The 15413-nt window shown below is 41.1% G+C and overlaps 1 protein-coding gene across 2 annotated transcripts in view; it reads right to left on the bottom strand.

Moving 5' to 3' along the window:
• The window catches only part of MICU1 (mitochondrial calcium uptake 1), a 423436-nt gene that overhangs the window by 77599 nt on the left and 330424 nt on the right, over positions 1-15413 (bottom strand). For both annotated transcript variants that reach the window (XM_077454409.1, XM_077454408.1), the window contains exon 10: positions 2631-2739. In XM_077454409.1, coding sequence (XP_077310535.1) covers positions 2631-2739 — 109 coding nt within the window. The remainder of the gene's footprint in view (positions 1-2630; positions 2740-15413) is intronic.

Raw genomic sequence — 15413 nt, 5'->3', positions numbered from 1 at the left:
AATATTCTTTAGCAGCAAATGAGCTTTAAAACAAGCCCTAATCTAACTCTATAGCTACAAGCACAGTGGAACAATTTATCCTCAAGATTCACAGCAGAAGCACGGATATTGCTCAAGTTATAATCACAGCAGCTCAGCTTACCCTGCTCCCCATTTCAAACAGCCACCTTCTAATCTGTATGGAAAACACAAAGCAGGGGCTCTGGAAGGAGAGAGCACGGAGAGTTGAGCTGCTGAGAGAACAAGTTGAGCTTTTGCGGTGAGTTTGGAGGGTTAATTGCTTCACAGCACCTGCTGTTCTAGAGGTCAATAAGGACTTGCTGCGGAGCACATGGAAACATTTGACTATCCACAGCCTGTCCACAGGTTCACTATAGCAATGTTTCTCAATGCCAGTCCTCAAGTACCAAAAATAGGTCATGTTTTCAGGATATCCCTCAAATGAAACGGTTGTGGTAATTACTAAGGCAGTGAAACTGATCAAATCACCTGTGCAAGATAATGGAAAGCCTGAAAACATGACCTGTTGGGGGTACTTGAGGACTGAGAAACATTGCACAATAGTACGACTACTGCAGTTTTCTGAAGACAGACTGTAGTGGATAGGGTCTGTTGGGTCCCTTCCACAGCTTTGCTCTCTGCACTAGTTATGTACAACACAATGACGAGGTCATAGCTACTTTTAGAAGGTAATATCTGGATTTGTAAAATATTTGGTGCATATAAAGTGGATTTATAACCACTGTGGCTATTAAGAGATATATTTAAATGAAAAGTTTTGTCCAGCTTTAATGAATGTAACCCAGTTTAGTTAACAATATTAATAATAAGCAAGGATGGAATAGAGTGCAGCACTACATGGGTGACAGCAAAATACATCTTTATTTATCATCCCAAGATTTTGCTTAAAAGAGGCAATATAAAAAAATTAAATGCATTGTTATCCAATATAAGATATCATTGCAGCAGAAACTTGTTATCCTAAACGTACAAAGGTGGTTAATTAAAATTCTCCAAGTAGGGAAGTTTTATTTTAAGTAAACTTTTTCTTGCACCACTGCAATGCTTTTACAATATTAAATAATTTGTACTGAAAATCAATATATTAGGAAGAAATGATGTGTATGTCCCTAGAAAGATGTTTGCACTCTGAAAAATGTTATGCAGAATCTGGTCAGAACATTTAGTGGCAGTACATTCTTGCTGTCTATCCACACATTGCACATCCTTCTCAATCAGTTTTAATTACTGGAAGAGTACAATGGATGCCCTTTTCATGGGAATTAACAACTTTCACAAATTAATGGACCAGGATGAATTTGTAATTCTGTTTTGAAGCAAACCACTGAAGCAAGCAGAGCCAGAATTACAGTCTCTGCTTCTGTTTACTATCTACAGTATCTACAATGTAAAAATCATTATTCTAGTTCCGGTTAAAGAGTTAACTAATACCAAATATATCTGACAGCTTTAATACCCTGGCTATTTGGGAAAATATTTTTCTCTAAATATTCTCTCTGCTCTTAGCCTTAGGAAGAAAAAGGTTGCTGAGATTAAGCAATCCATAACTGATCTGTACCTTGTATGGACCTGGCACCAGGGGCGTTTTATACAATGTGTATACAGTATATCAGACAAGCCGACTTCTGGCTGGAGGATTACATCCACACACTCTCCCCCAGTAATGCACATGCCTGCACGCATCCCTGTCATCTATCTGAGGCTCCTCTTGCCCATTTGCGGGCCGGGAATTGGCATGGAGATTGCCGCTGGGTAGAATGGGCTGAGTGAACATGCATCTGATTTCCTCCCCCTCTTGTAGCTGATCAGAAGCATTGTGCAAAACATTGCTTCCAGGTCCCCCATCAGTCTTTTAGACCCCGGATGACTCATTAAAGAGAACCTGTCACCAAAAAAAATCATCCCATTTTTGTCCCATGCGATGAAAAAAAAAAGTTAAGTAAAAACATTTTTTTTAAATTGTAAAAAATGTAAGTTACACCCAACCACATAAAATCCTCCCTAAAAAATTAGGCTCCCGCCCCCCACTCATGCATGAAGCTAACTGCAAGCATTGGGGGTACCTACACATGAAAACATTTTCTGTGATACACAAGTTACATATCACTGCGCACATTGCACTGAGAGGGATAATTCTGGCACCAGACCTCCTCTAACACTAAACTGATGCTTTTAACGCAATGCCAATGGAAAATATAGGATACTGTCGCCATTTCACAGGCTCACCCAAATGTAAGGCTTGACATGTTGGGTACCTATTCAATTGGTGCAAACTCAGCTTTTATATTTTACCACAACATTGGGTACTTTACTGCATCTGTGTACTCTAAAATTAACTTTAGTTCATTTTTTTACTGAAACTTTGAGATCCTAGACCTTTGGTAATATCGTTTGACATAAAAGATTGGAACTACCACTATTTTACTATTCTCTAGCGTGTTTGCTTTCAGGAAATATATAATATTTTGGGGGTTTTAAGCAATTTTCAGGCCTTAATTTTTTTTAAAAAAATGTGTGCAAAAAAAAAAAAAAATACGACTGGCAACAAAAGGGTTAATGCACCACATAACAGTATAAAGTGATACAGTCAGGACCACAGAGGGAAATACCTTTATCCAGGGAGGCACCTGCCATGTGGTAAAAACTTAGAGCTGTGTCCACATCATTAATGTTCTTTAGGAAAGTAAAGAAATGTTCAACTTCTTGAAAAGTCAGGCCCTGCAAAAAACATTGGAAGCAGATGGGTAAGGGACACAGTTTTAGTATATTAGTATATACTAAATACATTTAGTATATTTAGTTAACCCATGTCGGCAGCAGAAACTGTTGCTAAATTAAGGGTAACAACACAATTGGTATAATCGCGACAGAAGAATTAAGGAAGATAAATCACCAGAAGTCCTCATGGGGTCCCTTAGTGCATAGCACTTGTCCCCATCAAAATGTGTGTAGCAGAAATTAAATAAAATTTATATTTCTTTTGGCCTTTCTCAAACAGGCTTAAGCTTAAATAAGAGCAGTTTTAACAGCAAGCTTTGTTGAACTTTTTAAAGTACCATTTTACTCCAGGTTCTAAATGTTGAACACAGACCCTAATGGGAGTGTCGATTGTCACTTTAAGCAATCTGCTAGCAGGATTCAGCCAGTATTCAATAAAGCTTCAAGAAGTTCTGAAGCCTGCTAGCAGCTTGTTTAAAGGGACAATCAGCACTCCCATAAGGATCTATGTTTAAAATTTACAAACTGGAGCTGAATGGTACTTTAATGCCGACCAGCAACATGCCTGTACATTGCTGGACTTCAAGTGGTTGTACCGGGATGATGCCTACAGTATTATTATTATTTTTTAGAGAGGGGGGATTGGTTTTACAAACAGCGGGAGGGAACAAAGCCGGGATCAGCTCTCCGCTATGGTAACCGGAAAGAGATGACCTGACATCAATTCTAGTTAACCAGGATGTCAATGGCACCATTTAAAAAAAAATTTAAAACATTCAAAAGCACAGGTCTTGGTGTTTTGAATGCTTTTAAAGGCAGGGGTGGGATCTGGGGTCTCAGACTTCTAATTCTTCCTTTCTTTGTTGGAGTTGCCCAAGATTCGGTTCTTGAACTCCTCCTTTTTTCAATCTACACTTCTACCCTGGGTCACCTGATAGCCTCCCATGGCTTCCAATAAAATCTCTACGCCGATGACGCTCAAATCTTTTTCTCTACACCTCAACTCACACCATCATTCTCCTCACGTATCACCAATTTACTATCGGATATATCAGTCTGGATGTCACACCACTTGCTCAAACTCAATTTATCCAAAACCGAACTTATAATTTTTCCTCCACCATGTGCCCCCTCCCCCGATATCTGTCAAAATCGATGGCACAACTATCATCCCATCCCCGCATGCCAAGGTTCTAGGAGTAGTCCTGGACTCTGAACTCTCCTTTAAACCCCACATCCAATCACTGTTCAAATCTTGCCACCTCAACCTCTGCAACATCTCCAAAATACATGCCTTTCTAACCAATGTCACTACAAAGCTCTTAATTCACTCCCTAGTCATCTCTCACAGATTACTGCAACTCCCTCCTCATTGGCTTACCCCAACATACTTTATCGCCCCTTCAATCCATCATAAATGCTGCTGCCAGACTCATCCACCTTACCTAATCGCTGTGTGTCTGCAGCGCCTCTCTGTCAATCCCTCCACTGGCTTCCGCTCACCCAACAAATTAAATTCAAAAGATTAATGACTACCTACAAAGCCATCCACAACTCTGCCCCTGGGTACATCACTGACCTAGTCTCAAAATACAAACCTAATAATTCTCTTTATTCTTTGCAAGACCTCCTGCTCTCTAGCTCTCTCATCCCCTCCTCCAGGACTTTACCAGGGCCTCTCCAAGCCTATGGAACGCCTTACCCCAATCTGTCTGCTTATCTCCTACTCTATTAGCTTTTAGAAAATGCCTGAAAACCCTTCTCTTCAGAGAAGCCTATCCTACCCACACCTAACAACACCCAACAACTGTATTTTCATTTTGTCCATCTGATCATCACCCACAGCTACTACCCTTTGTTCCATGCTCTAAAAGAGCAGGGCCCTCTGATTCCTCCTGTATTGGATTTGTACCATCCTCCCAGATGTTGTAAAGCGCTGTGTAAACTGTTGGCGCTATATAAATCCTGTATAATAATAATAAATCATTATATTCTGCTTTTATGTAGATTTTAGGTTACTTTCACACTGAGGCGTTTTTCAGGCACCAAAGGCCTAAAAATAGTGCCTGTAAAGCGCTTGAAAAACGCCTCCCCTGCAGACCCAGTGTGAGAGCCCAAGTGCTTTTACACTGGGGCGATGCGCTTGCAAGACATTGGAAAAAATCCTGCAAGCAGCATCTTTTGGATGGTGCGGAAGCGGTGAATACACCGCTCCTCCACCGCCCCTTCCATTGGAATCAATGGGCATTGCCGCTGAAGCGCCCGCAAAGCACTTGGGCAGTGGCACTTTGCAGATGCTATTAAGCTTTTAGACGGCCGCTAGTGGGGGTTAAATGCGCTCTGCTAGCGGCTGAAAAGCACCGCTATTACAGTGGTAAAGCAGCGCTAAAATTATCAGCGTTTAACTGCCAACGCCCCCAGTGTGAAACTAGCCTAACACAGCCTCCCAGCCTTTCTGGAATTGGGGTTTTAAAGGAATTGGAATCAGAAACTACAAAGGCAATATCTAATCATTAGACTCTCTAAGAGATACAAGACTCAAGCCAAGTTATTTAACTTATTTGGGTCTCCAATGCCCAATTTTCAGAATATCAGTTTACGGGTGCACTTACTGTGTAAGGAGTATAAACAAATTAGGAACTGCCAATAAAAGCAAAACAATCTTACGGTTTACACGACGTATCACAGTCATGTTTTATTCACAGATTTTCTTTTAGAGCTTTTGTGCAGTGTAATTCCATGTCTGATTAGAGGTAAGGCCATTAATCAGAGCACAGTGAGTCATGTCTACTTAAATACGTTTCATTTACCTATTTCCTCTACTAGATCTAAAAATATGATTACTTTATATAGGACATAATATATTTTAAGAAGACAAATGAGACTTGCATATTAAGGCTAACCTTTTAACAGCATTTAGAATGTAGGAAAGCCAGCAATTATTCACTCGATGTCATACCGTAAAAGCAACGTTAGGCAAAATTTTGCGATTAGGTTACATACAACAGACATACACATTGTCCTGTATTATTAAAGACACAATACAGGTAAAATTATTAAAATTTTGCCAGTAACAAATAAGCAAAAAACATATTTAGTTAGTGCAGGTTGAAAAGGGGAAAATGTAGCTAATAATTTATTAATGGTGTAGAGTAAACCTTGCACTCTAGAGTACTTTCATATGAGCAGTTAAAGCAGGGTTCCACTTAAAAAAAAAAAAAAAAAAAAAAGTAAAGTCAGCAGCTACAAATACTGCAGCTGCTGACTTTTAATAATTGGACACTTAACTGTCCCAGGGTCCAGAGATGCGGGGGAACGAAGCACCACTCCTCACCCCCCTCCTCTCTGTGGTACGGCATTGTCACTGCCGCCACGCATTGATCATGCGTGAGCCGTGCAACGCTGTGACTGGCCAAGCAATCATCTGAGATCTGTGACGTGTCCCAGATGACTGCTGAGAGGGAGGGTGGAGAGGTTAATTTGCTTCCGGCGCCATGGTGCGCCAGGAGGAAGTAGGAGCCATAACCCTCTAAAATTATGGTTTCCGCTCTCTCCCAAAAACACATGGCAAATGTGGCGTGTCAGGGGGTCACCTTCCCTTAAAGCAGAAGTTCCATTTTTGGAGGGAACTCCTCTTTAAGTGAATCTTACAAACACAGCTCACCACTCCGCTCTTCCTTCACACCAGGGGCCTCCAAACTTTTTAATCAAAGGGCCAGTTTATTGTCCTTCAGACTTTAGAGGTGGGGGCAGACTTAAGTCAGCAGGGGTGAAAAAAATTACATAGCGCTTATGGTCAGTTGAAGGAAGTATTGTGTCCCATAATAGGTATTAATGATCGGAATAATGCACCATCCTTGGCATCAGTGGGACAAGTAGTGCCCCATCCTTGGCAACAGTGGGACAAGTAGTGCCCCATCCTTGGCATCAGTGGGACAAGTAGTGCCCCATTCTTGGCATCAGTGGGACAAGTAGTGCCCCATCCTTGGCATCAGTGGGACAAGTAGTGCCCCATCATTGTTATAGGTAAAAGGAATAGTACCCAATCATTACTGTCGGTGAAAGAAATAATGTTTCAGCATTTATATTGCTTAATATCTGTAAGCAGAATACTCAAGGGTCAAAATAAAAGCAAGCATCCATCTTATGGTCCACAGTTTGTAGACCGCTGCTCCACACCTATACAGGCTTTAATATATATGTAAAACGTGTCTGTCATCTCCAAGGATGGACCTGTCATTTAGACACAGCAGGGTGGATAAAAGTCTGCACAGGGTCTATGCCATACGGTGTTTCAGTGACCAATGTAATTTTGGCAAACAGGACCAAAACACACCAAAAAAAATAAAAGTAAATAAAAAACACAACAAATTCACCGCTGTGCATCACCTTTGCCACCAACGCCTTTAATCTACTTGCTGAATTCTCAAAACCTGCTTTCATGAATCCGACACTTTCTCCTGCTTCCCTCTCCCACAGTGGCCTTCTCTGGACTCACTCCCCTGGACCTAAGGGGCTCAAGGGAGGTGGAGTGGGAATCCTATCCCTACAAAGCACCCTCCAGGTTCTTTACTCTCCTCCCTCTCTGTTCCTGTTCTCTTCTAAAGCTCACTTTATGTGTCTGTTCTCTCTGACTTCCCCAAGAACTGCTGCGATATACCGGCCCCCTGGACCATTATGGACTTTCCTTGATGACTTTTCTGCTGGCTACCCTACTTTCTCTTTTCTAAAATTCCCACAATCCTTCCTGGACATTCCAACATCCCTGTTAATACTAGCACTTCTGCATCTACTAAACTTCTCAAGCCCCATACACACTATCCGATTTTCTGCAGATTTTTCTCTTCAGATTTACCAAAACCATGTAGTACAAGGGCCTGCCTGATTGCATACAAATTGAAACTTCTAAGGTTCAACCTCATATTATATGGTTTTGGTAAATCTGAAGGAAAAAAAATAAATTAGCAGAAAATCTGATAGTGTGTATGGGGCTTTAGTCTAACCTCCTCATTTGACCTGAAGCAATGGGTACAAGCTTCTACTCACTGTGATAGCAACACCCTTGACCTTGTATTCTCCTACCTATGCACTACAACAATCCTTTTTCTCTCGCTGATAACCACCTTATTAGTTTCTCTCTCTTCCTGTCCACTTCTACCACCTTTCCCTCCAATCACCTAACCATCACCTGTAGAAACCTTCCCCACTTCAACCCTTCTCTTATTGATTCTGTTACTGACCACCTCTATGACGAAATCTCACCCCTGTACTGTACCGACCTAGGCACTTCTGTCTTTAACGCTGGACGAGCTCGCTCCTCTCACTATGCACAGAATCAGGCCTCGACCCCTATAACCCTGTCAAACTGATGAATCCAGAAGCCTCAAAAAATGTAGCCTTGCTCTTAAGCATCTGACTTATGCTGCATACACACGATCGGAATTCTCGTCAGAAAAAGCTCTGATGGTTTTCCTGACGGAATTTGGCTCAAGCTGTCTTGCCTACACACGGTCACATCAAATTCCGATAGTTTATAACGCGGTGACGTACGACGGGACTAGAAAAAGGAAGTTCAATAGCCAGTAGCCAATAGCTTCTGTCTCATAGTTGAATCTGAGCATGCGTGATTTTTGGCGTGTCAGAATTGCATACACACGAACATAATTACCGATAGAAAGTTTTCCCGTTGGGAAAATTGAGAACATGCCATCAATTTTTGGCTGGCGGAAATTCGGAAAGCTAAATTCCGATGGAGCATACACACGGTCGCATTTTCCGATGAAAAGTTCTCATTGGTCTTTTTCTGGTCGGAATTTCGATCGTGTATACGCGGTATAAGTCTCTCAAAGACTTCAACCAATACAAATCTGCACTCCAAAAATAAAATGATTGCCTCCACACTGCTAAGCAGACTATCACTCTCATTAACACCTTCTCATCCAGTCCCTGTCAACTCCTCTCTAGCTCTAACCCAATTCTTCCCAAATGCTCTAAAACATGCACAGGTCACCCCCATGCTTAAAAAGCAATCCTAGAACCCTGCCAATCTTAACAATCTACACCCTCTTTGCTCCCCTTTTCCTCTAAACTCCTTGAAAGCTTAGTCTATAACCAACTGAGTGACCACCTCATTAGGAATAACCTTCTTCAGTCTGGATTTCGCCCCCTCAACACTCAGACACTGCTCTTCTAAAACTCACAAATTACTTACTAACAGCAAAAACCAACCGACACTATTCTGTACGCCTACTTCTGGACCTTTTGCCTCCCTTTGATATGGTTGACCACCCACTGCTCCTCAAACTTTACTCCCTTTATCTCTGGGACTGTGCTCTTCAATGGCTCTCATCCTACCCATCCCACTGCACCTTCAGGGTCATCTACAATTCTACTTCCTCCTCCTCTCTAACTTTCTCTTCCAGGGTCCCCCAAGGTTCTGTCCTTAACCCTCTCCTATTTTCAATCTGCACTTCCTCCCTGGGTAAGCCTCCAATATATAATTTCTATGCTGATGACACCTAAATCTATCTCTCCACCCCTCAGTCTCCTCACGCATCACTAATTTACCAACATACATATCTGTATGGATGTCAGATCACTTCCTCAAACTCAACTCATATTTCCTACTCTCCCACGTGCCTCTTCCCCTGACTTCTCTGTCAAGAGCAATGGCACAACTATCCACCCATACCCACATGCCAGGGTGCTAGGTGTTTTCGTCTTTTCTAAACTGCTTTTGGCCCCACATCCAATCTCTTTCCAACGCTTGCCACATCTTTAAACTATGTCCCTTTCTAACCAATGAAACTACAAAGCTCCCGATTCATTCCCTGGTTATCTCTCACCTCGACTACTGCAACTCCCTCCTCATTGGCTTTCCTTTAAATAGGCTATCCCCCTTCAGTCCATCATGAATGCTGCTGCCGGACACATACACCTTACAAATCGTTCAGTGTCTGCTACCCCTCTCTGCCAATCCCTCCACTGGCTGGCACTCAGCCAACAAACTAAATTCAAAATAATAACAATAACTTACAAAGCCATCTACAACTCTGCCCAGCTACATGACTAGCCTAGTCTCAAAATACCAACCTAATTGTTCCCTTCCTCCCAAGACCTCCTGCTCTCTAGCTCCCCTTCACCTCCAGGACTTCTCCTGAGCCTCTCCCATCCTCTGGAATTCCCTACCTCAATCTGTCAGTCTAGCTCCAAATCTACCCACTTCTAGGCGATCCCTGAAAACCTCTCTCTACAGAGAAGCTTATCCTGCCTCCATCTAACAACTGCACTTTAATTTTCTTCATTAGATCATCCCTCATTTTTTCACCCTTTTTCAACACTTGACCCTTCCTCCTGGAGTGTAAGCTCTACCGAGCAGGGCCCTCTGATTCCTCCTGTAATGAATTGTATTGTAATTGTACTGTCTGCCTTAACATTGTAAAGCGCTGCACAAACTGTTGGCGCTATATAAATCTGGTATAATAATAATGTCTTAGCAAAGCCATGTAACATGATAGACGAATGAATGCTTACATAGACCACAATCTTATTTCAAAGAACTATTGATATTGTATTGATCATGTTTCCAGCTAAAAAAGAAAACATTTGATTTATGAAATCACAGAATCATAGGACTTTGTTTAATGTTCTTTTTCACCCTACCAGTATTTTCCAGCATTTTGGTCCATTTTTGCAGTGCTTTTAAACTGGTCGTCCATAAGGCTTATTCTGGCATAGTAAATTATTTAAAACATATATTAAAATGGTGTTTAATGCACGCAAACTACAACACAATGCTTTGAAACATTTTTCTAAGCTCATTAATACCAGTACATACATATGCTATCTTGAGGCGTTTTCAACCTTTGTTTGTTTGACGTGCTTTCATTCTATGTTCTGCCTCCACCCCTTTCCAATAGCATTTCCTTGTTTTTGTTTCTTACTATTACATTTAAAATGCTTTAAACACTAATGCTTAGCTGAAGATTACAGCTTTATGCAGAGATAAGGAGAAATTGGTACGTGTGTTACACAGCTACTGGCTCTTGATGAACTGCCACAGATTGAAGGAAAAGGCCAACAGAGTAGTTCAATGGAATTCCTACACCCTCTTTGTCTCGTAAAAGAAAGCCTAAAGCCTCTACACAGTACTAGAGAGCAACAAGCAGAAGCTTACATGAAAGTGGCCATCGTTGTACATAAATAGTACAAGACTTGCTGGCTTGTTGACCCCAGGCTTCATGAATATGTTGGGTCTATCTCTGCTAATACTGTTAAAAGAAATATATTCAAGTACTAAGACTTACAAGAACATATTTAGGATGTTCCTAATCTCATTCTTATAAAGAAAACACTTCTAAAAATATATTCTATATATAAAAATATGTATTAGATTTTTGAGAAAAGAACAATTGTAAAGATTAACCGCTTGCCGACCGCCTCACGCTGATATACATTGACAGAAGGGCTTGTACAGGCAAACTAACATACCTGTATGTGGCCCTTTAAGAGTGCCCACGGATACCAGCGACCGCCTCATGGGGAGGAAGAACAGGGGGATGCTAATGTAAACAAGCATCTCCCCGTTCTGACTAGTGACAGTGTCAATGATCTCTGCTCCCTGTGATCGGGAGCAGAGATCAGTGACGTGTCACAGGTAGCCACACGCCCCCCAGTTAGAAACACTCCCCAGGGTACACTTAACCCATACACTGCCCCTTAGTGGTTAACCCCTTCATTGCCAGTGTAATTTACAGAGGAATCAGTGCATTTGAATAGCACTATGGTCCCAGAAATGTGTCAAAAATGTCCGATGTGTCCGCCATAATGTCGCAGTCAGGATAAAAATCGCTGATCGCCGCCATTACTAGTAAAAAAATTAAATAAATAAAATGAACAAAAATGCCATAAAACTATCCCCTATATTGTAAACGCTATAACTTTTGCGCAAACCAATCAAACGCTTATAGCGTTTATATATTTTTGGGGGATATTTATTATAGCAAAATGTAAAAAATAATGTGTTTTTTTTCCAAAATTGTTGCTCTTTTTTTTTTTATAGCGCAAAAAATAAAAACCGCAGAGGGGATCCAATACCACCAAAAGAAAGCTCTAGTTGTGGGGAAAAAGGGATGTCAATTTTGTTTAGGAGCCACGTCGCGCGAACGCGCAATTGTCAGTTAAACGACGCAGTGCCGAATCGCAAAAAGTGCGCTGGTCAGGAAGGAGGTAAATTCTTCCGGGGCTGAAGTGGTTAACTAGAAATACAAGTATGTGCACCACAGAGTTGTACTTTCTGCTTAGAGGTTTCTGGTAATCGATTAACCCCTACATGATGTAAGGTAAAACACCAAAAGAATTTTTGCAACTTTAAGCCTTAAGTTGGTGGCAAATGGTAATAGACATAGCTTATTTTTTTTTCATCACCAAATGATAACAGGCTCATAATAATAATAAAAGAACATTTTTTTTTTCAAATGAAGCGTTCTATGTCTTGCCATTACTATGACCTACCACCAAAGCACAAATCAAAATAACATTCTCCTACTGCTAACAATCGCAATGATACCATGTAGAGGTCGACCGATATATCGGCCGATATTTGGAGTTTTTTAATTAATCGGCATCGGGCGATTGTGCTGTTAAAAAAGGCAGACGATATATTCAGCGCGACTTGCAAATGACTTCAGTAATAGAAGTCAGTGCAAGTTGCCTGGAGACTTGAGTGAAGAGACTTGTCTCCTCTCTGGGCAGTCTGCCAAGAAAAGATCAAAAAGATACAATGTTTACACTTGAATGAATGAACTCAACTCAGTGTGTAGAGTTCTCAGTTTAACCATTTAAAGACTAAATCTTTTTTGACACTTGATGCTTACAAATAAAAATCCTGTATTTTCTGCTAGAAATTCACTTAGAACCCCCAAAACGTATATATATTTATTTAGCAGAGATCCTAGGGAATAAAATAGCGGTTGTTGCAATATTTTATGTCACACGGTATTTGCACAGCGGTCTTTCAAACTTAATTTTTTTTGGAAAAAATACACAGATTAAAAAAAAAAAAAAAAAGAAAAGTAAAGTTAGCCCATTTTTTTTTCTTCCAAAAGTTTGGATTACCTGTTTTTGTGTAATATATATTTCATTCTAAATTATACATACAAGTGAACTGTTTGGATGTTTGTGTTGTTTAATAAATGTAAGAAATTTTCTGTATCACTTAAGGCTGCTTTCACACTGGAGCGAGCAGGCGTTGACGGTAAAACGCTGCCAGTTTTAGCGGCGCTTTACCGTCATTTTAGCGAGACACTTATAATCCAGCTAGCGGCCCAGGAAGGGGTTAAATGTGCCCGTAAAGCACCGCTGCCAAATCGCATTGCAGGTGCTTCGGCAGCGGTGCCCATTCATTTCAATGGGCAGGAGTGGTGGAGAAGCGGTATACACCACTCGAAAGATGCTGCTTGCAGGACTTTTTTTTTTAACGTCCTGCCAGCGCATCTCCTCAGTGTGAAAGCACTCAGGGCTTCCACACAGACTGCAGGGGAGCCGGTTTGCAGGCACTTTACAGGTGCCATTTTAAAGTGCCTGAAAAACGCCCCAGTGGGAAAGGTGTCCAACTGTTAGATTTTATGAGATGAAGGGGAAAAAATAAATAATCGGCCTAGCATATCGGCCCAAAAAAAAAAAATCGGCATCATATATCGGCCATGGCGATTTCTAAATATCGGTATCGGCATCGGCCAGAGAAAATCCCATATCGGTCAACCTCTAATACCATGTGTATGTTATTTGTTTTTTATACCCATATTGGGGCCAATTATTAATGGTGTGCGCTTGACAATTTTTATCCTACCTAAACCACACTGTTCATAAAACTGTACATCACTGCAACTATCTAATGTAATTCAGGACAAATTGAGCTTTGAGTTGGTGGAAAATGGTAACAGACATATCTTAATTTTTTTTATTATCATAGAAAAAAAAGCTCAATATTGTAAACTACTCTGACACTAACTATTGATACCACGTAAAAATAATATATATTTTTTTTGATCTTTTCTAAAAAGCATTGACCCTGACCTTTCACCCCAACCTTGACGCTGAACTAGATAAAATCTTTTTTTTCACATACTTTTTTTTTTTTTTTTTTACAATTTTTGTTTACAAATGCTTCCTCTAGGAAGAAGAAAAAGATATAATGAATCTTTTTCTCCATTCATATGGAGAGAGTACAAGAGCAGGCTGCACAATGACTGATCACTGTGATGGCCAATCATATGCAAATACAAGGATAACATGATCGAGAGCTGGTCCAGAGTGGGCAGTGTCCAGCTCTGTTGGGGTCTGGAATAGAGACCCCACGCTTATACTTATGCAAGCCAGACAATTACTGCATTTGAGGTCCTTTCCTGCTTTATCATTTCAAAAAATTGGATTCCTTTGCGGGGAGAGTGCTGTGCAGCTCACTCTCAGCACAAACACACAAACATACATATGTGGGAGGAAGACCCTGTGAGGCATATATAGGTGTACACTCAGAGGTAATGTATAAAGATGAATATTTTTTTTTTTAACGCAGAGTGTGGATGTGCTTTCAAAGGAAAGCATATCCCCAGCTGGTCAACCTGCTGATAATACAGATCCATTATTTATATTTAAAGCGGGATTCTACCCTAAAGTGGAACCTCCGCTGATCGGATCCCTCCCCCCCTCCGGTGTCACAATTGACACCCTTCAGGGGGAGGGGGGTGGAGATACCTGTCAAAGACAGGTATTTTCACCCACTTCCGGGCATAGACTCCCGTGGGAGTCTACGCCATTTCCTGCCCTGCCGCACTGTCTGCTGGGACACACATGGGTCCCAGTGACAGCGCGGAGATTTCCTATTGCACGGCGCGGCTCGCGCATGCGCAGTAGGGAACCGGGAAGTGAAGCCTATTCTCTTCACTTCCTGATTCCCTCACCTAGAATGGTGGCGACAGAAGCCGAGAGCCGAGCGATCGATCGGCCTCGGCATCGCTGGAACCCGGGACAGGTGAGTGTCCATTTATTAAAAGTCAGCAGCTGTAGTATTTATAGCTGCTGGCTTTTAATATTTTTTTTTTTGGTGGAATCCCTCTTTAAGATTGTTGATAATGTTTTTACTGTGCCTTTAAAAAGTATTGACCCCCTTGGCTTTTTACCCATTTTGTTACATTACAGGCTTTAGTTCAATGTTTTTTTAATCTGAATTATATGTGATGGATCAGAATACAATAGTCGACAAAAGTTGGTGAAGTAAAATTAGAAAAAATACATACATAAAATCCAAGTGTCACATGAGCTGTCATTACATATACACACCTTTTTTGAGGCTGCAAAACCTAAGCAAGAGCCAGGCACTAACCAAACACTGCCATGAAGACCAAGGAACTCTCCAAACAAGTAAGGGACAATGTTGTTGAGAAGTACAAGTCAGGTTTAGGTTATAAAAAAATATACAAATCTTTGATGATCCCTGGGAGCACAAAACAATCATAACCATATGGAAAGAACATAGCCCCAACAACAAACCAGCCAATAGACTGTCGCACACCAAAACTCACAGACCGGGGAGGAGGACATTAATCAGAGAGCCAGCACAGAGACCTAAGGTAACTAGAGTATCTGTACATAGGACAACAATAAGCTGTACGCTC

Source organism: Lithobates pipiens, unplaced genomic scaffold, assembly GCF_037356315.1.
Source record: "Lithobates pipiens isolate NorthernLeopardFrog02 unplaced genomic scaffold, aLitPip1_a1.2 Scaffold_25, whole genome shotgun sequence".
In the NCBI taxonomy this organism is placed as follows: Eukaryota; Metazoa; Chordata; class Amphibia; order Anura; family Ranidae; genus Lithobates; species Lithobates pipiens.
This window is presented reverse-complemented; position numbering and strand designations above follow the sequence as displayed.